Below are 21,496 nucleotides of genomic sequence, written 5' to 3'. Positions count from 1 at the left end.
AGCACGTGACATCCAACGCAATCGTGACGTAGGTCGTCTCAAGACGAGCAAAACTACGGCGAGGCTGACGTCGAGAGGATGGATAGTCGTCCCAGCCACCGATGCGGCTGCTTTTGTACGAATTTTGAGTGACGGGTTAATCTTTTATAATCTTCTAGGGGGACAATAGCGACTTCTGCGACACACAAAGGGGATTCTCGGGAAGAGGTTAGTTCCTCCTTCCCCCCTTCTCTCGTCGTGGCCGGAGACGAGACAACCTCCGTCACTAGCTGTCAAGGTTCCTGGACGAGCATTACAAACGAGGCGTTAGCGACATCGACCAGGTGCTCTTTGCTAATCGTTTAATTCGTTTTAAAATTCCTTTTCGAGACTTTTTTAACAAGATATTGGTATGTTTCATGTGATACTGCTCTTTCGAACACATATAGACCAAAAAATTAGCGCCGACATTTCGTTGCAGTATCCCTTTAAGATAAATCGATATTCGAAAAAAAAAAAGAAGAAGAAAGGTTTCATAAAGTTAGTACGTTCAGTGCGCTGAGGTTCGGTGCAAATTAAAAACCAGTGAAAAAGTCCTTGCAGGGCCCCTTTAAAATTGAATAGGGTTGCAGCACGGCTTGCCGTCACTTTTTGTGGGCATTTCCGTTGTTATGTTGTGCACTCCGTCTTCCCCTGTTATGTAGTGCTTTCTCCTCTCCCTCTCCAAGTGAGAATCTCGGCCATGCTGTAAACCGATTCAATTTTAAGTCACTCTTGAAGAAGGAGGGTCCCCCTCCGAAATGTCCGATTAAACTATCCGAATTTGTTTAAAGCTCGGTGCCCGCGATAACTAAGTCGTTTACAGTATATATATATATTTTTTTATTTATTTATTTATTTATATATACCTGCTTTCACTGCAAAGGAAGCACATACAAACACCTCTTTTTTCAGGCCCCAATAAATATCGGGGAATTACCACAAAATATGAATTATATCGATCAACCTTGCCTTGATTTGAGCCATTGGAGCTGGGAATCCAATGCCGTACCACTTGGAGGAGCCCATTGGAGGTTGACAGATCCAGCCGATCTCATTACTTGCATAACCGTTTTTGATAATAGATAGATCGAAAGCAGGTTCAAGTTGTCCGACTCTTTGGAGTGTGGCTTTCACACCAGTAAAAATCACATTCTTGAGAAAATTCAGCCGAACCCCTTGTTCCTCGACTTTCTTGGCAAGGTGAATTAAAGTGGTGAATCTTTCTATTAATGTTGTCACCTGCGTCAGTACGAAAGATGCCATTTAAATAATGCGATTCATGGGTTTATTTCTCTCAATATCTAGAATTTCACCGGCTATTCCGGAGCCAAAGGCAGGGACCGAATACATTGCTTCTTTTTGGGACCCCTAACCCCGTACAGTTCAAGGCAAACAAAGTCTACAGCAGTGCAATAGGTTAAATCAAGCCTTTTAAAGTCCGAACGAAGAGCATCGAAAACAGCCCAAGACTAAGCACAATATTTCGCTAAAACTATGTGATAAAATTCGTAAAAATCATAATTGCCAAAGTATGAGATTCAAACCTTGACTAGTGCTGGGCAGAAATACTCCAAAAGTATTCTGGAATACAAATACTAATATACATGTGATTTAAAGTGACACATACATTTGTGTTATACATATGTTATAATTTGTATAACACATTTGTGTTATACATGTGATATATACATTTTGTGTTTTATGCAACGAGATATTTTTGCCATACTTCTGCTAAACCGGCAAAATGGTATTTTGGAATACAGATACAAATACATACAAAAATACACGTTTTCACAAACAGTGGTAGGGGGTGATGGTGCAGTTCGCGGCCTACGCAAATGGTGGTGACTGTATTCCTCTCTTTGTGTCAGCTGATGCACATCCCCTTACCTCAAACTCTCTCACCCCTTCACAGCTATAAAATTCAAAATGTCGCTAAAAACAACAAAAAATATTTTCGATTTTAGCTAACCATTGAAGACCAATGACTGCGTGCCATGCTTGACAAAAAGGCTGACATGATTATAATGCAATTAAATGCCAGGTGCAAGCGAGCTGGCATGTCTCATCATTTCCTTCTCTCGACTGGCCTCCGTCACAGTTTTCGCTCTGCTAAAGCGGAAAACGAAAAGACTTCCTGGGTGCAGCTTATCCTGCTATTCTTGAAAGTGAACGTATTTCGAACCGCCTATGTTATTCTTGTTTCTTTTTATTTTATTTTGGTGATCGTTTGTGATAGTCAAGGCAACAAGGCTTCCTTCTTGTAGAGGAGGTTATGCATCGGTTCATATTGCAAATTCTAAAACTCCTTGCACCAAAAAGATTTCGTTTACCGTATAAAGCCGATAGTCATTTTTCGACAACAAATGCAACGAGATACCTAAGTCTGACAAAGTATCGCCATACAATATACAAGTGGTACATCTTAAATGTATTTCACTACTGAGATACGAATACAATTTTAAAAAGTGTCTCGATACATGGATGCAGGTACTCGAAGGTTTCTCTAAGATACTATCGCGATACATTTCTATACCGATACTTCCCAGCCATGACCTTGACAAGTGTGACATGTTTAAACTATTGTGAAGCTAGCATCAAATGGGGAACAAATATTGCAGTGATTACACAACATATATCTATACAGTCGAAAAGAGGTATACTTAGGGAATGCAAAAGAAATTGATAAATTGTATCCAAATATTTAACAAAAGCTTGCAACAGTGTGCGAAAGAAACAAAATTGAACAGGAAAGGACATTATATATATATATATATACAAAAATTCGCAAATATCACAAAAAAATACAAAGAAAACAGACACTTTTTTTATGAGGTTTATGAAATGCATGAGGCAGTAAAATAGGACGTTACATACGAGATGCATTGATGCATTCCGTTATACTAAAATACAAGAATGTAAAAGAATCGTAAAAAGTCGCATATTTTCACGCATGTTTAAGTATCTAAATTTTTTTTATTGTGGATATGTAAAGTTATTTGAAAAAAAAAAAGAATGCTCATAGTAGTCTGTTTGTGTGTTGGATATAGTGCGGTGACATTGATGTAATCTTCAATCTGATTAAAAAATCGGCCCTTGATCATTTTTTTTTGTTTGTTTGCCATATCGTGAGAGCCGTACATTTCGCAGTAGGAAAAAAATAGACTTAGGTGGATGCATACAAATTATGTTATTAAGACTCCAAATAAAAAAAAATATAAAAGCTCAAGTATAATACGTCTATTTTGTCTTTCTTTTAGGTATTGCGAAAAATATTATTTTTTTTTTAAAGAAAGGGAAATATTTGTTCAGACGAGGAGTGCATATTTGCAGAATTTGCAGGCTAAAAGATGACTTAGATATTTTTAACTGGAAAATGTTTTTCCTTAGCATCCAACGTTTGAGAATTAACATTACCAGTACTCCGCGAACGATAAACACTGAGGTACATGTTTTGTCCGCCTTAGATAAGCAACCAGCAGAACCCAGTATGTCGTTTGTGTTACTGGTTTTAAAATTGACGTTTTCATATCACGTGGCAGTTTAATGGTAGTAAAGGTCAATCTGGGGAACGGTTTGCTTTAGTGTGGAATCATGTTGTAACATTTACACACACACAAAAACGATACCTTGTGACTGGTAACAATGTATCGCTATGACTGATTTCTGGTACTCTAATTATCTTGGTTTGTTTTCTGATGCAGATTTTTTTTAATCAGGCTATATATATTTTAGCAGTTGACTTTGCATAGTATCTCATTTGTCTCGGCTCCTACACCTGCCATACCAAATACGTGAAAGCTGTCGTGCGTTCTGTCTCCACGTTGTAAACGGAAATGGCAACTTTAGTTATGTGTGACATAAGTCGCCGGACAAACATTTCTTCATAAAATTGTTACATTTAGTTACAAGCTAAAACCAATTAAATATGTCCCCAGAACTCACCCGGATACATTAGTTACAATTTAAAAGCTTTAGCACTATTATTTCTAAACCGTTTTTTCGAAAGCTAACTCAAAGTTGTAAATTACTCTTCTTGGTTTCACACTAAATATAAGCTTTCGACTTCGCGCTACTAACATACTAATGTCAAAATGATCGATCGGCTAAATTGTTTCATGCCATCACATTTGATGATAGAGTGACTATTGCGACAGTGTGCGTGTCTTACCTTGTATTTTCCGATGCCGTCAAGTATTTCTTCTAACGCGGCGGGTGTGGGAAACATAACGGCCTTCGTTCCGATACAGGATGCACTCAGGTAAATTCGAAAGCCAAGCAACGTTGTAATGGACATCCGGGAAGCGATAATGTCGTCATCAGTGAAGAGGCTACAAAATGGTAATAAATAAGAAGGACCAAAATGGCAGATTCCCTTTTTTTCAGTTTGATGACTAATGTTACTGTATAATTGTCACGTTGCAAACACTCCCTACATATATGTCAGATACGTCATCGTTGCTTAACTAAAAAAAAAAGAGCAAAGTTTGTGGTGGATATAATGACACAGCAAAGAATCATATAAAGTACATAAACCAACAAATTTACACCACAACAACCAAGTGAAATGTCGTTAGCTTGATGCACGCGAAGTCAGAGCTTGCGCTGCATAAACCAGGGATCCTGAGTTCCTTCTCCGCCTCTGCCCGTTCTGACTGGTGTGGGGATGTCGTACCGGAATGTGGTCGCATCTCACTACTGAGTGCTGCACGTAAAAAAACTCAAGATAACAGCTGTAGCGCATTTTAGTCTCTCATATGTCGCGTGATAGTGTCCCTATACGCTAGCAGACCGAATTAAGGCTCTCTAAAAACTAAGGTCCTCTTAACCTTTTAAAATATGTCACAAACCATTTTTTAGGCATATCCACCTTTTCACAAAAACACAGTGCGCCTGGAGATTAATCAGCAACAGGTAATTCTCCTGCAAGCACACAGGTACAAATGCGAGAACTCACCTGGGAGGTAATCTGGCCACAATGCTGTAGTGTGTATGTTCAACGGCCTTCGGGCGGCCCGTTGTTCCTGATGTGTAAATCACCAGAACCACTTCGTTTTTTACATCCTCCACCGGAAATTCCTCGTACATGTCTTCATTCAACTTCTTAAACTCGGTCACGGATATAAATCCTTCCGCAGTTCCTACAGTGAAGTAACCCTGAAAGCATTGGCCATTTATTTATATAAGAATGGGAGACGACGAGCAACGATGTTTTTGTTAAGTTACTAAAGAAGGATTTAACGTCTAGACTGAAACATCGTGTAGATTAAAACAAAGTGAAGCTGTCAATCTCGTCCACACATTTTTTCTTTGTCCGACGTATAAATAAACAATATATTTTTAATTACGAGCGACATTAGGTGAAAGAAGAATTGTCTCTACGTAATTAGAAAGGCAGCTCAATGTTCGGTTTTGTGTAAACATTTCGAAAGCGTTAAAAGAAATAAACAACAGAATGGCAGAGCATTAACAGGCAACCATATTTCATTTAGAAGTACCAAGTCAGCATAAATCTACGCCTATATCGCGTGAAGGGTCCATCCTACCTCAAGTCGTGCTTTTTTGTATTGCTCAGTAAAAGTATTAGCCAACCAGCAGTGCTTCTTTGGCGCGCGCTACGAATCATGACTGACCTGAAGGATAACTAGTGCATAAGTGCGACGTAGGGTTAATTTTCTTGTGGGCTCTAATCGCACTAAAATTGACACTGAATTGTTGAAAAAAGCCAACAGCTTAAGTAAATACACAGTGTTTTTTCAAAAAATAACTTTGTATACCTCCGCATAGTATCGTATATTCATCCGCTATAAATGCATCCTTTAGGATGCATAAAGCGTCTATCGCTTGGTACGACAACAAATGTTCTATACTAGCCTGACATGCTGTGTTAATGAACGAGTGACATTTGGTCGAATATAGTGAATTCGCGCAATAGTTTGTACTCATATGCGCTGAAAGACACCTTCCTAATTCTTCCGACAGATTCACACCCCAGAGAAACACTTAAAGAAAGAGTCCCCACCGAAACAACTCATACCGTAGAATTTGTATTTGGCCCGAAAAACACCGGGTTCTGCACAGTCGGGGAACTAAGAATTGATTCCCGTGAAAGTGTACTTTTATTTTTCAAAAGTATCTTAAGTCTGCGTACCTTCATGTTCAGCTCATGGCGGAAGTCGTTCAATCGGTTAGCCTCACTTGCTGTGGTGACAATGTAGGTGGCATCGCTATCTCGAATTTGGTAGAGGAGATCATCTGAAAGGGAGGAACGTAGGCTGCCACGTCTGGGTAATGTGCAGGTTCAATGATATCGTTAAGGTTTATTTCATCTTCACCGTGCAGTTTGTTGCAAACATTTTATATTGCGAGGGATAAAAACTGCGTTCTTCCATATTTTATACTAATCGACAAAAACCTTAGAATCTCGAAGTGACGCAGGGGCTCCGTTTTCGTGTTTGTCTTTGAATATTTCGGGGCGCCATATGCTTTCCACCTGATTACCTTTAAATGCAGAGTGCAATTTCAACTGCCTACACAAGGTCTAGACAAATGAAGAGTAGAGGGACACACGAGGGGGGAAAGACAGTGACCAGAGGACACACAGAAATAAGAATAACATATCCTCTTTAAGTTTCGCAGAATGGCCTAGTTTGATAAATAAATAAAAAAAAATTGATAAATGTCTCTGTGCCCCGGATTCGTGGCTAAAGGAGTGAAAGAAATGTAGACCTTTATGATCACACATTAATAGCGTTTTTTTTTTTTTTTGTGATTAGCTTGGGTTTTGGTTGTCGCCTTCTGTCGGGTACATTTAGTTGCCTGCCAGGTTACAGCGAACAATCGGTACGCGACAAGAAGCGTCAACGTGGCTTCTAGTCCCGCAGTTTAGCACTTAATGTCCGACTTTTACGCCGTACTGGGACAGGAACTGACTGGTTTATTCGCTGCAGACAGTGTCCCAGTTTTCTACCGCTTACCTCAACAGAAACACGAAGAGCGCCATGTTGTTGCGGAGTTCGCAAAATGTACAGCACGGTTCACATAGAATGAATGTAATCCGCACTATAATACGCCTTTTATCCCAGGAAGAGGGAGACGTCAAACACGGCCTATCTGTACTCGCGTCTTATTATTTTTTTTTTTAATATTTTCTTACATGCTCGAAAACGTTCTACCTTGCCTTTATTTACGCGAGTCGAGAATTTCAATGCCGTAATCATGTACTACATAAAAAGCAGGTGAAAGAACATCCGCTTGTTCGAGCTTCAGGTCGGGCCAGTTGATTGTTCATGATGGTCGACGTTACAGCACATTCGAACAACTTTCACTGTAACGAAAGAGGTGTAACGGAAGCGTGTAACGGAGCAGACCGGTACCGTGATTCGTCACCGTGATACCGGAACGGGAGTTATCCCTTCGTGACCGCGGGACGCCCGCTTAGAACCACGCTACGGAGGGGTAGTGCGGTGGCGGATATGCACGAGCAACGCCTCCTGTATATATACAAGAGGCGTTGCTCGTGCATATCCGCCACTCTATGGCTGTCAGACGGAGGAAAATTCCATGGAAGCCGCCGTCCGATAAGTTGCACGCCGCCGCCGTTGTTTCAGGGTGGGGGAGCTAGTACCTTCGTTGGGGCAGGATAGACAGCGTACACTGAAGAGAGAGTACACCTCAAACTATCGGACGGTAGATTCCCGGCCCTCGGCACCTGGAGTACGGAATACGTCGATCGTTCCGCCAGTCGCGCTCTTCTACCATGATTTTGGATGACCGTGATTGAAACATCAAGTGCACCAAATTTTCAGTCACCGAGAGTGACTCCGAGGCACTTATTAACTTCTTTTCTCAAGACCACCGCCAGGGTATTAATTCTGACTTCTAATTGGTCGCATCCGAATTTGTGAAGACGCCCTGGAAAACGCCCAGCACGGTTTCGGCCATTGGCGTCTCCCCATATAACTCCTATACTAATGGCCAAACTCTCTATACGGCTCTGTTCACGAGGAAGACGCGGCACACCAGGAGTTTTTCGTTTTCTCCGTTCAGTTATGTCTCGCTCCCGAAGTTTTGGTTCCAGAGTGACCGCGGCGCAAAAAACGGCGGCGCTGCGATCGCATCAGCTCGACGCTGCATCGCATTATGTGGTACCACTGCCTTTGCCGCGATGGTGAGGAAAAGGGGCGCCACTTTTTTGGCAGTCTGTTCCAAGCGAGGGAGATTCCATAGTAACTATCGCAGTTCCTCACCATTTGAAAACCCTGGGAAGGATAACACGGCCACTCCTCCGGCAAATATAACGCTGTACATGGTTATCAGGTTCTCCAGGGAATTGTCAAGATGCACCAGAACCGTGTCGCCTTTCTTGATGCCGTGCCCCTGGAACCCAGCTGCGTATCGCTGGCACATCTTGAGCAAATCTGCACACGAGATCTCTTCGTTCTCCCAGACCTGCGACATGTTTATGCACTTTAGAAGTCATATCTAGTAGAGAAAGACTGTTAGACTACAAAGATCGGGTAAAATGAACACGTTCGGTAAAACACATTGCGTCAATTTTACGGGAAGTGTTAGTATAGAAACAAATACGCGTCTGTCCTCGTACAACTGTTATTTAGTAATAAAATAAAAAATAATACGAATCTATAACATTTATACTGATTTATGTTGAAACATGAATGAGGGATCGTTGACCGAGTGGGTTAGCGCACACCAGTTCGGATCACGAAAAGCGAAAGCTCGGGCTGCAGAACCCAGGGATGCTGGGTTCAATCCCCACCCCTGCCCGTTTCGATCTGGATAAGCATCGTACCGGCCTGCGGTCGTGTATCACTACTGCCTGGTGTAGTATTTCAATTTTTTTCATTTAGTTCTTTCTCGCCACACTAACCAGATGGCGCCACGTTCCGCCACACCAACCTCTGTAACCAGGCGGCGCTACTGTTAACCCATTGGGCCCGTGCGCCCAGGTGGATGTCCCCCGGGGCGGTTGGCCCCCGTGTTGTTTACCCCGGAATAAATCAGTACGTGTTTGGACCCCGACTCTGCACGACGTCCTCCTTCCGAGGCGTTCCCGCTTTGGGCTCGCCGGTGCTCTCTTCGCTTCGGCATGTGAGATTGCATCTCTTCTTAGCAGGCCGCCTCGGCCCTGCTTCTCCCCCTTTCTTTTAATTTTGTTTTAGGCTCCGAATCACTACACCTGGTGCACGTTCCTTCCGTCAAAGTTCGCTTGTGTCCTTCACGGGGGGGGGGGGGGGGGGGGGGGGGGGGGGGGAACGGACAACAACTCACAAGCTCTGTTGTCTGTCGGTCAAACGCTCAAGGTCTCGGCTGCTCTTGAAGTCCCGAAAACGGAAAAGGGAACGGCGAGGAGGCGAAAGCCCTTCGCGCGAGCCGGGGCAGAACAGGGGCCCTAAGCTGGAGACTTGGCGAAAAAGTCGGCGAGAAATCCGGCGGCTCTGATTGGCCGGCGCCAAGGTCAAGTGCGGCGTTGGCCAATCACGGCCGCCAGGATTCTCGCCGACATTCTCGCCAAGTGCCCTGATTAGGGCCCCAGATAGACACGCAACAGGCACACCATTGGCAGGTGGCGCGTGACGTCAAGTCTGACGAGCACCGACGTCAAAAAAAAAAAAAAAAAACAGCGGAGGAGGCGAGGAGGAAACTCGTGATGTTTGCCTCGCGGTGTCCAAACAGAAAGCGGACTGCCGGACTTCAACTTCCACTTCATATTGCGGAGTTGTGTCGCCTCACGATTTCTCAAGTATCCCGTTTGGGCAGCCCTTTACGGGTCCTTGTTGACAGGACTCGGCAGCTCCTGACTGGAGCAAACCGGCCAAGCTGGACGACATTCACCGCATCATCAGCAGCGGTCAACCAACACGCAGGAAAACACGCATCGTTGAGCGAAAGTTCCAATTCACATGGCGGAGGTCGGCGTTACTCGCCCATCGTCCTGCAGCTGGTCCTTTCCCCTCCACTTCGTCTCTAAGGAAACGGGCGACGGGCGACCCTGCGGTGACTATGGGAACTCGAACTTGGTGACACTTCTCGACCGCTGCAGATCTCTCCGACAGCGTCATCTAGTCTCGTGCCGATATACATCCGCATGAACCCGAGATCTTGAGAGCATATAATTGATATCACGATCTAAAAAGGGAAATGTCCCATGCGTTGCAGCCGCTTCGGAACAGCGAGGCATAAATGCGGACATTGGTGGTCCCATCCATAGAGTTTTATGGGCGTGTTCCAAAATTGACTCGATCTTACTCCAGGGTAAGGGTTTTGTACTTTGGCATTCTAAAACCTATCAGCGTCCAGCACTTTTCAATCTCAGATGTCACGTGACACCACCCGCGCGCCGGAGTAACTCCGATCCATTTGGGTAAGATATGAAACACAGCCTACATAGTGAGCGCTAAAGGTCCAACTGGCGCTAGTGTCTATGCGACTTCCGGGAGGTGAATTGAAGCAGACGCAACCAGTCTGCTTTTGCGGTGCTTATGTGCTGTTATATGTGAAAATGCGCGTGCATTTTGTTTTTTCGCCGAATAAGAAAACAGATAACTTTTGTTATTTGGGTCCTACGGTCCTACCGAATAGTACGTACCTTTATTAACACTGTAAAAGAGTAATTGCGTTAGTTGCAGCATTATTCCTTATCAACGAACGATGTAAAACTTCCTTATATTCCAGGCCCAGACATCTGTCCCATATATGTGAAAACGAGCGACGATTCGAAACAAAATAATAACCGAAAACCATTTAGAGTGCTTTCAAAGTGCGCCAGCATTCCGGTGATGCTGATATATTGCTAATGTGCAATTTCTGTCATACATGTGAAAATGACCCCGTCGTGCATTTTTACGAGCGCTCAAAAGCCATTCAAAACGTAAAGAATAGAGCATGTGTACTACAAAAGGTGTGTCTTGTTATTATTTCCTATGCCGAGCAGGTTTTATCGGGCACCTGTTTTGTGGCTTCTCCCTATTTTCAAAGATTTCGAGCGTGCGGGTTATGTTTTGAACGCAGAACAAGCACCTTCGCACATATATATTCTTAAGCAGAAATACTATACAAGACTTCATTATTGCAAATCTGACTATATTATGTGGGCTTCAATTTGTTTTGATGGTCCGGATGCACAAGGAGCTACTGATCCAGTGTTACTGCGTAGATCTTGCCGTTTATCTTGGTTTTCCCCATGTCCTTCGTTCGTATATCCCCCATGCTGGAAAGCGTTGACTCCGTGTTCGCGCTAACAGTGTCCGACAGTGCACATAAACACATGTATAGAGCCGTCTTAGCACAGTTTTTAATGCCATGAATTTGAAATAAAAACGCCGTAACTGACCAATTATTTCGTCTGCGTGACTGAGTAGTGTTCCAATCTACCTATAGTACGTACAAATTATTTGTGATATTTGCTCTCAATCGAGCGCTGAGAGAAAATGCTCTCGCTTTTTTCCCGTAGAAATACATTACCGGAAGTCAATTTCTGACTGGTTGCTGTCTTCTTAAATTTGCAACAGCACGCTAGCGCCATTTAAACGTCTAGCGTACATTATGATAACTCTATGGTTCCATCGGTGGTCCCGATGGACGCGACGCTTTAATATAATCACACAAAAAAAGCGGGAAAACATAACTTGCAATGAGCGTAATTACTGTGTTTCTGCATTATTTTGCACTTGGTGAAAAACACCGGCGTCTCGCATTGTACAAAAATAAATAAAGTTGACAAGCTCTCTCTTCATCAACTGCATGTTGTCGCTGCAAAATGAACATGCTCAACCTATCGTCTGCTTTCTTTCTCTGCTCTTCCGACGCTCTCTTCTTCTGTCTCCCGGAAGCACCGGCGTCAGCGCCCTGAATTAACCGAGCTCTGCTCCCGTCTGCACCGCCGTGCACGAGACGTAACCGAAGGAGGCACGCTACGCTAGAAAGAAGGTGGGCCGGCCGGGTCAACTCAACCTATAATAATCAAATTATGTTCACTTTAAATGTGACGTCATCAAGTATGAGATCGAGCGATGACGCAGATTGGACACGAGCACCGCGTCAGCGTTCGGCTCGGTCTCGTGTCCAATCAACGCGTCGAATGACACTCGGCGTCGGGCTCGGGTCCAATTGCTGAGTTGGCGCCTTTTTACTGCGATGACGTTTTAGGAAGGGAGAGGAGGATGGCCCACAGGCCTTGGTTATTCTGGGTGGTGTTGTCCGGCAGCCGTAGTTTAACACTTACAGTTATTAAAAAAAAGTCAACAGTTTTGTCGAGTAACTGTTTCAGTACCAAAAGGCGGCGGCAAGTACCGAAATTTCCGTGCTTGCATATACTTTTAATATCGCTCTATAATATTTTCTTTTTATTTCCGGAGGACCTCCGCATTCCGGCCAATTTAAAACAAACGCGCTAAGATTGATTATCATTATTTCGTTTTGAAGCTGGTCTAAATTAAGAAAACACATTCAGAAACAAATCGGTACGAAACCTTACCACAGCAGTTCGGTCGCCATGTTGCTCGATGCGCTGTTTCACCGCCTGGTAAAGTGACAGTTCTGGCACGGCTTCCGAGGGGTAAGGGGAATAGACGATCCCATTTTCAATCCGTGCCTTTAGTGTCATCTTTTTAGATCTGGATTAGTAGATTAACCTGGGTCAAGAAAAGTATACGGGTTTTGCGTAAATATTAATGTACTCATCAAAGCCCATTCTATAAATCGCGGCATGCGAGCATGCCAAGTCGCCACACAGTCGCATGCGTCAACTCACTAAAAAATAGATTGGTCTGAGGAATGCGAAGCCGCGTGTTTTTGTGAGTCATTGAAACATTTCGTATTTCAGTGTATCGAATAACGTCGCATCCAGGACTGCGAAGTCTAAAACAGGCGTATTTTTATAGCTTTTCTTTTATAACTAGCACTCCCTGGTTAATCAATTGTCACGTCACGTGAACTGACGTCACGCAAAGTGGTGACGGGACGGGAAACGTGTCAAGTTAAAGTCAAGTGACGTCGCGTAGCCTGACGGCACGCGCGCCGTGGTCACGTGAGGTTAGGTCGTGGTGTCGCGGGACGTCCCATCACGTGGCAGTGTCGGGCGACGCCGCTTTTACACCACAAGTTGACACCCAACGTTACTAGATGAGACACCCTGACACGCCACGCAACCTACGGACGAACACGAAATCAGAGCCATCTTCCGCTAGAATACAATTATCCACTGAAAAACTGACAATAACTCAGATCCGCGTGCGTGCATAAATACAAATATACCCCGACAACCTTGTGCAAGCAGCCGGATATGCTTAAACTGAAACAAACGTGTATAACGACTCGTCTCCAACGACTACGATACTAACTCGTCCACTAGACCCTTTTTCAAAACCCCATCGAGCAACATTGGCGGTCGCCGCCTTATTGGGTGGCACGAAACGTGTAACGGGTGATCGGACCCGCGTCGTCGCCGAAAGCCGGCGCAGCGTTCCTGCCCAAAACATGCACGGACGAGTACGTGCCCAAAGAATGGCGGACTCGTATAGTTGTCGCGTCAGCTATTCGTTAAAGCGCACTTTTGAAAGGGTTTATTTAAGGGTTCCGTGTTTTGGGTTAAATCCGAAAAAAAAAAAAAATTGAAAAGAACATTCGAGCGTAAAAATTTTCTTCGACTCGGATTTATGATTTATCCGTAAAAAAACTCCGAATTCCAAGGTCACTCCGGCGTAATCAAATAATTGTGTGGCAAATTGCTACGCAATTGTGTTGGATACTCGAAACATTCTTGCACTTAATCCAGCTTCACTTAATCCGGCTACCCGAAATTCGGGGGAACGTATAGCCTAATAACGTTTCGCTTAAAATAAAAAGAAAAAAAGAAGAAGGTGTTTTTCAAAGCAGTTTTTAAGGGCACAGGGTCAGTGGTCCCGAAGAGAGGCCACCTTAGTTTCCTTTGAAATCTTGGACTACTGACGAAACGGGATTTATATGGTCAAGGTTCGTGCGAGACAAAAGGCCTATAGCATCGCTGAATCGCGACCAAAGCCATTGTTTAGTCTTTTAGTTTGGACCACAGTGTTTGTGTGCTTCTCGAGGCTCGCTCCCACAGCTACGTCGACCGCGTTGCGCTGCGTTGCGTCGTGCAGCACAGCATCCCCCCATTGGCTGGTCGTAAGGGTCGCCATGGCAACAGCTCGACGCAAGCGAATAAGACGCGAGTGGTTGCAGCCGCACTCCATCGCAACTGTGTGAACAAGCCTTTAAAGAAGCTAATGTTTTTCTGGTTTTTTTTTGTTTTTTTTTTTTTTGTAAGAGTGACAGCCTACGAACTTCTATATTTTAATGGGCAACACTTCTTCGCAATATTTGTTTTAAGATAGTTAGTATTGCCAACAGCAACGCGCCAATGCCAAATTCAGCTGCAGAAACGTCATTCGATGCTGGTGAGTTCTGATAAATTTAAGTTACGTTTATGTTCGGACATTTTTTATGTTTAGTTTGAATTAAAAAAACGAAGGGAACTGAGTAAAATTAAACTTCAATTTCGTAGAATTTGGAATCTCACAATAATTAACCCCGACACTCCCCGATTTTTCGTGGGAAAATCTAAACTCCGAAAAACAGCCCCCGAATTTCACGAAAACTAATTAAACTCCAAAAACACGGAATACTAGATATATTCAGGTACCAACAGCACACACTCACGTTCGAACAAGAGCAAAACAGTGCCTCTCTTCTTGTAACCGTAGACGAAGCTACGAACACGTACCCAGAGCTTCACGTACTCTACAACAAAAATGATGTCGGAAAGAGAGCCAGTCGCTGCAGTCGGCGAGAGAGCACACGCTAAAAAAAAAAAAAAACGAGGTGGTACGATTTCATAACTTTAAAACAAAACGCAACAGCTGTGCTACGACACTCTTGTTTTCAAAAACGCCATAGAGCTGCCCGAAAAAAAAAATAAGTAGAGTGATATAGAGATCTGCCATCTCTGTCGACCGGAAGTGAACAAACAATCAAGAGAAGTTGGTACGCACGAAGGTGTATCACCTACACACAAAAATGCGATCCTGTTCCAGAAAAAAAAAATTTACCACGTATGTACGCATTCCGTGTTTGACATCGGTGAGCGATATCAGCTAGAAAAAAGCTGTTGAACGCGGCTTTACAAGCACAGCGAATGAGCTTTGAAGTTTTTTTAGATTATGAACGAAACCGGATGATGTAGGACAAAACTTGTAAAAAAATAAATTGAGACATGTAAAAGAAAAGGAACATACAGATGTAATCACGTACATGAGTATGTTCGGGTATTAAATAAAACAACGCAAAAGATGTCCCAGTCTCTTTTGCGCCATTTTATTTTGTACCTAAATATGCACCAACTCTACTTGGGTACGTTCGATTTTCACTGGTTTCAGTTCCGCTAAATGTTAACAAACGGGGAATATTTTAATTATCGTTACGGGAAACGAAACCAACTAGCCTATTCCAGATTTCTGACTGCATTTTAGTTTTATTTTCAAATCCATGTGTAAGTATTATAATTGTATTTGAGCCGGAACGAGAAGACTAACCTGAACAGTCTTGCTAAAGTGAAAGACATTAGTTATATTTATACATAAAAAGCTGACAAGCGTTTCTAATGAACACAATTATTAGCGCAAGATTCAATCCAAGAGCTCTTAAGATAAACCCGTACAAAAAGTGATAATATTTGTCTTATGTCAGGTAGGAAATAATTGGGGTATGTTTTAAAGAGAATTATGAAACTTTAGAAAGTTTCCAAATGCAACCGTTTATAATTTTTTTTTTATATCGTCATGTATCAGACAGAATTTTCTAGGTATGTATAGAATTCTAGCTATTGGAAACCCTCGCTAAATGTCCTTAATATATGTAATAAACGACCATGGTATAGTCCGGTAAAACTTGAGACCGTTGTATGAATAAGGTCAATCGTTCTAGTTTCCAGCACTTTAGAGGAAACACTTTATACCCCGTGTCAATGCTAGAGAACACAGAAACGCTCAAACAACAATAATAACGACAAATATGTTGATTTATGGTCGAGTTTATTATTACAAGTACAATTTCAAGATTTAGGTAGAAATTTTGGCACAAATATTAAAGCCAGGTCACTGGATATACGTTGATAATTACTAGCAGGTATTGCCAAGAATGTTTAATCCCGTTGCACACATATTCTCCGAGCATAACAAGTTATATATTGTGGGATTTGTACAATTAACCCCTTTGTCCTCGTTGGGGTAAATACCCACTTCGTAGTCCGCTCTTTGCGCGGTTACGGCCGGGTTTGTCCATTGACTGCCTCTTTGAGGCACCGGTGGACGAGAGACAACACTAACACAGTGAGTCCGTTTTCGACGTGTTTATTGACTGAAATGCCAACACGCTTCGCTCTTAGACATGAAAAGTCTGGGCGCTCGCTCAATTGCCAGAATAACCCGGTCGGTTTCTCGCGCTGCCGCATTAGACAGACAAAAAAAACCGAGCTCCGTAGAGCCAGGGCCTCCGCCGACGAGAGCCGGCCGTAGCAGCCCTCAACATCGAGCTACGGAGTGGGATCGACCTCGTGGTGCGGTATATATATATATAATGGGTGATTTCATCTCAAATCGGGCAGGCTAAGAGGGTCTAATTTTTAACTTTCACGAAAAAAATATATGTTTTGGGGGTATTTCTCAAAAGAAGGAGGGCGCAAACCGCATGTTCTCCCGATTTTTTGTTCTCGAGTTACGAGCCGTAGAAGCCGCAGTGGCAGAAACTAGTGTTTTTGCCTGCCGTCGCAGGTCGCGTGTTTGACACCGTCGCAGGTCGCGTGTTTGACACCGTCTGCTGACGCTATTGTTTTCTCTACACCCTTTTAACTTTTCCCCCTCATTTAATAAATATTATGAAGATACCTTGATGTACTCAAATATTTTTAGGAATTTGATTGTTTTCTAGAACACATGTCAAACTCGTCACTCCGGTCGCTTTTCGGTCAAATTTGACAGGTCATTACTTTGTCTGTACTTAAGGTAAAGTTTATTTCTTTGACTCTACAGAAAGCCCAAAGCAAGCCCATTATAGATATAATGATATCATTATGAACTGTCGACTAGCCGCTCCGCTACCTTCACGTAAACGTTGTAAGAAATAACAAATGTTGAAAGTTTGAGGTCGATTTTCTCAAAAAGCCCATTTTTGTAAATTTTTTTTTTAAGTTTTTTTAGACATATTAGTCGACTACAAGAAAAAACAGCTTAGAAATGTAATATTTTGGTTGTATGTCCTCTGTTTGAGCCGCAATCGCGTGAAATGTGTGAACATTTGTTATTTTTCACAACGTTTACGTGAAGGTAGCAGAGCGGCTACTCGACAGATAATAATGATATTATTATATCTATAATGGGCTTGCTTTGGGCTTTCTGTAGAGCCAAAGAAACAAAATTTACCTTAATGTCAGACAAAGTAATGACCTGTCAAATTTGACCGAAAAGCGACCGGAGTGACGAGTTTGACATGTTTTTTTTAGAAAACAATCAAATTCCTAAAACAATTTGAATACATCAAGGTATCTTTATAATACATATTAAATGAGGGGGAAAAGTTAAAAGGGTGTAGAAAATAAAATAGCACCAGCAGAGGGTATCAAACACGCGACTTCCGACGGCAGGCAAAAACACTAGTTTCTGCTACTGCGGCTTCTGCGCTTCGCAACTGAAGAACAAAAAATCTGGGGAACATGCGGTTTGCGCCCTCCTTCATTTGAGAAATGCCCACAAAACATATATATATATATATATTTTGTGAAAATTAAAAATAAGATTTTTTTAGTCTGCCCGATTTGAGATGAAACCTCCCATATCGGGCAGGCTGAAAGAGTCCAGTTTTTAATTTTCACAAAAAAAAAAATATGTTTTAGGGGCATTTCTCAAATGAATGAAAGCGCAAACCGTATGTTCCCCAGATTTTTTGTTCTCGAGTTACGAAGCGTAGAAGCCGCAGTGGCAGAAACTAGTGTTTTTACCTGCCGTCTCAGGTCGCGTGTTTGACACCATCTGCTGGCGCTAGTGTTTTTTCTACACCATTTTAGCGTTTCCTCCTCGTTTAGTAGGTACTATAAAAATACCTTCACGTATTTAAATATCTCTAATAATTTGATTGTTTTCTAAACAAAATGTCAAACTCGTCACTCAGGTCGATTTTTGGTCAAATTTGACAGGTCATTCCTTTGTCTGTACTTAAGGTAAATTTTCTTTCTTTGGCTCTACAGAAAGCCCAAAGCAAGCCTATTATAGATATAATAATATCATTATTATCTGCCGAGTAGCCGCTCCGCTACCTTCACGTAAACGTTGTGAAAAATAACAAATGTTCACACATTTCACGCGATTGCGGCTCAAACAGAAGACATACAACCAAAATATTACATTTCTAGACTGTTTTTTCTTGTAGTCGACTAATATGTCTAAAATAATTTAAAAACTAAAAATTTACAAAAATGGGGTTATTGAGAAAATCGATCTCAAACTTCCAACATGTTATTTCTTCCAACGTTTACGTGAAGGTAGCGGAGCGGCTACTCGACAGATAATAATGATATTATTATATCTATAATGGGCTTGCTTTGGGCTTTCTGTAGAGCCAAAGAAAGGAAATTTACCTTAAGTACAGACAAAGGAATGACCTGTCAAATTTGACCGAAAAGCGACCGGAGTGACGAGTTTGACATGTGTATTAGAAAACAATACATTCCTAAAAATATTTGAATACATAAAGGTATCTTTATAATATCTATTAAATGAGGGGGAAAAGTTAAAATTGTGTAGAGAAAACAATAGCGTCAGCAGAGGAATGTCAAACACGCGACCTGCGACGGCAGGCAAAAACACTAGATTCTGCCACTGCGGCTTCTACGGCTCGTAACTCGAGAACAAAAAATCGGGAGAACATGCGGTTTGCGCCCTCCTTCATTTGAGAAATACCCCCAAAACATATATTTTTTCGTAAAAATTAAAAAATTAGACCCTTTTAGCCTGCCCGATTTGAGATGAAATCACCCATATATATATATATATATTGATGCGAAGAGGAAAAAAAGGCATCTCGAGATTTGCGGACCAAGGAAAACGAAGACACGAGAGCGGCTCGCTTGATTTCCTACAAGAACTCTTATTTTTTCGATGTCCCCTTCAATGTAAATTAAATCATCTCATAATCAACGTAACATTTTGGTGGAGGTGAATATTTTCCCCCTACCTCTACGCCTCGCCCAACCTGGACCTTCGAAACCGCCGCCGCCCACTGCAGACCGAAATGCCCAATACCGGTACCCCACCCGAAGGTACTCCGACAACACCTACACCACCACTGATCCTTTCCCAGCCGCGAGACCCTGGAAATTTCACCGGAACCGGAGACCAAGATGTCGAGGAGTGGCTCCACCTCTATGAGCGCATCAGTACCCACAACAGATGGGACCCTACAATCATGCTGGCCAACATCATTTTTTATCTGAAGGACACGGCACGAACCTGGTTCCTGACCCATGAAGAAACCCTCACTTCGTGGGATATGTGTAAGGAACAACTTCAACACCTCTTTGGCGATCCTACCGGCCAAAAACTATCTTCAAAACGAAAACTTGCATCCCGCGTCCAAACCTCGACCGAGTCGTACATGGTGTACGTGCAAAACATCTTGTCGCTTTGCCACAAAGCCGACGCGGGCATGGCTGACTCCGAAAGAATTTCACACATCCTCAAGGGCATAGCGGATGACGCGTTTCAACTTCTTGTTTTTAAGGACTGCTCCACCGTCGAAACCCTAGTGAAGGAATGCCGGCGATTTGAGGAGGTCAAGAAGCGCCGGATAACTTCCAACTTCACCCGGCTCCCTAACACGACAGATAGCACTTCCACGTGTGAGGAAACTCCAACATCAGACACACAAATCGCTAAAATTGTACGTCGTGAGCTAGAAGCGATGCTCCCGCCCAATGCTTTTTCCCACTCTGATGCAGAACTAGAACCGATTTCCATATCTACACTTCAAGCCGTGATCCGCCAAGAGATCGATAAACTTCATGTTCCAGCACCAACACGTTGAGCCTGGGCTTCCTCCAACCGCCCAGCTTATACTGCAACTAATCCGGAGGGTCAAGTTCCACGACGAGACCCTGCAGCGTGGAGGACACCGGACAACAAACCGATCTGCTTCCATTGCAATGCCGTTGGTCACATCGCCCGCTACTGCCGTAGCCGATGGAATAACCGACCACGCACCTTCTCTTCTCTTAGTTACCGCCGCTTCTTCGATGATCGTTCCTCCCCACCCCCGCTCCCTGTTCATCTCCAAGACGAAGGCTTCGTATCGCGCCCCCTCTACCACCACTCCTCCTCTCCACGTCGCCGCCAGTCTCTGTCACCCGCCCCTCGTCGCCCTATTTCGCCAGCTGGCGCTCCCCGAAGCTCGGAAAACTAATTCATGCAGCTTCAAGAGGTGAAGCTGCATCACTGTTACTGCCCACAAATCCTCCAAACGACGTATGCGCCACTGTCCACAATCAATTGCCCATTAACATCGACGGTACCAGTATATTCGCCCTTATAGACACTGGAGCTGCCATATCTATAATGAGGGAAGATTTGAGACGACAGCTACACAAACCGTTGACACCACCAGACTCCAAACTACTGATCGGCGCAGACGGCCACGTTATACGTTCCATTGGCATGTGCGCCTCCCGTATAACTTTTGATCACCAAACGACCTTCGTCTTGTTTACGGTCATGCCTAGCTGTCCCCACCCATTAATACTCGGATGGGATTTTCTTTCTGCCCACTCTGCCCTCATTGACTGCGCAAAAAGAGAAATCGAACTTGACGTCGCCGCTCCAACAGATATTCCGCAACCAGTACTTTCAAAGTTACGTTCTACGGACAGCCACCGCATTCCGCCACTAGTCGCCGTCGCAGTCAGAGTCGCATCAAACGACCCTACAGCTGATGGCGATTATATTGCATCTCCAAGAGTCGACATTTTTTTAACGAAACAACTTGCTGCCCCCCATTCTCTTGTTTCAATCACGGCTGGCAAAACCTATCTATGGGTGGTTAATTTCAGCCAGACTACACAAGTTTTGCCCAGTGGAACTTCACTAGCCGAAACATCGTCCTTTATAACGCGAAGTGTATCTGCTATAGCCGTGGACATGTCGCCATCTCCTCCTCGAAGTCCTCTGGCGAGTTCCCTCCTCGATAAACTCAAGAGCATGATCGACCCCACACTGGACGAGCGACAAAAACAGGATGTTCAAAATCTCCTCTACAAACACCATGACGTATTTGATCTAGGGAGTCGCCCTCTCGGTAGGACCACCGCAACCACACACCACATCGATACAGGGACTCAACCACCCCTACATCACCGTCCTTACCGAGTCTCTGCCAGTGAACGCCACCTTATACA

The 21,496-nt window shown here is 43.4% G+C and overlaps 1 protein-coding gene across 1 annotated transcript; it reads right to left on the bottom strand.

The window, feature by feature from the left end:
- Positions 1-589: 589 nt before the first annotated feature.
- LOC115325626 (long-chain-fatty-acid--CoA ligase) lies at positions 590-12,668 on the bottom strand. The gene is made up of 7 exons (XM_042286980.1): positions 12,518-12,668; positions 8,271-8,472; positions 6,173-6,276; positions 4,979-5,178; positions 4,193-4,352; positions 991-1,260; positions 590-724 (listed from the first exon to the last, which is right to left on the bottom strand). The coding sequence occupies exons 1-7, from the start codon at positions 12,644-12,646 to the stop codon at positions 590-592; spliced, it is 1,200 nt and encodes a 399-aa protein (XP_042142914.1). The 5' UTR covers positions 12,647-12,668.
- Between the last annotated feature and the right edge of the window lie 8,828 nt (positions 12,669-21,496).

The sequence above is a fragment of the Ixodes scapularis genome, unplaced genomic scaffold (genome assembly GCF_016920785.2).
Source record: "Ixodes scapularis isolate PalLabHiFi unplaced genomic scaffold, ASM1692078v2 PGA_scaffold8__174_contigs__length_109621045, whole genome shotgun sequence".
Lineage (NCBI taxonomy): Eukaryota > Metazoa > Arthropoda > Arachnida > Ixodida > Ixodidae > Ixodes > Ixodes scapularis.
This window is presented reverse-complemented; position numbering and strand designations above follow the sequence as displayed.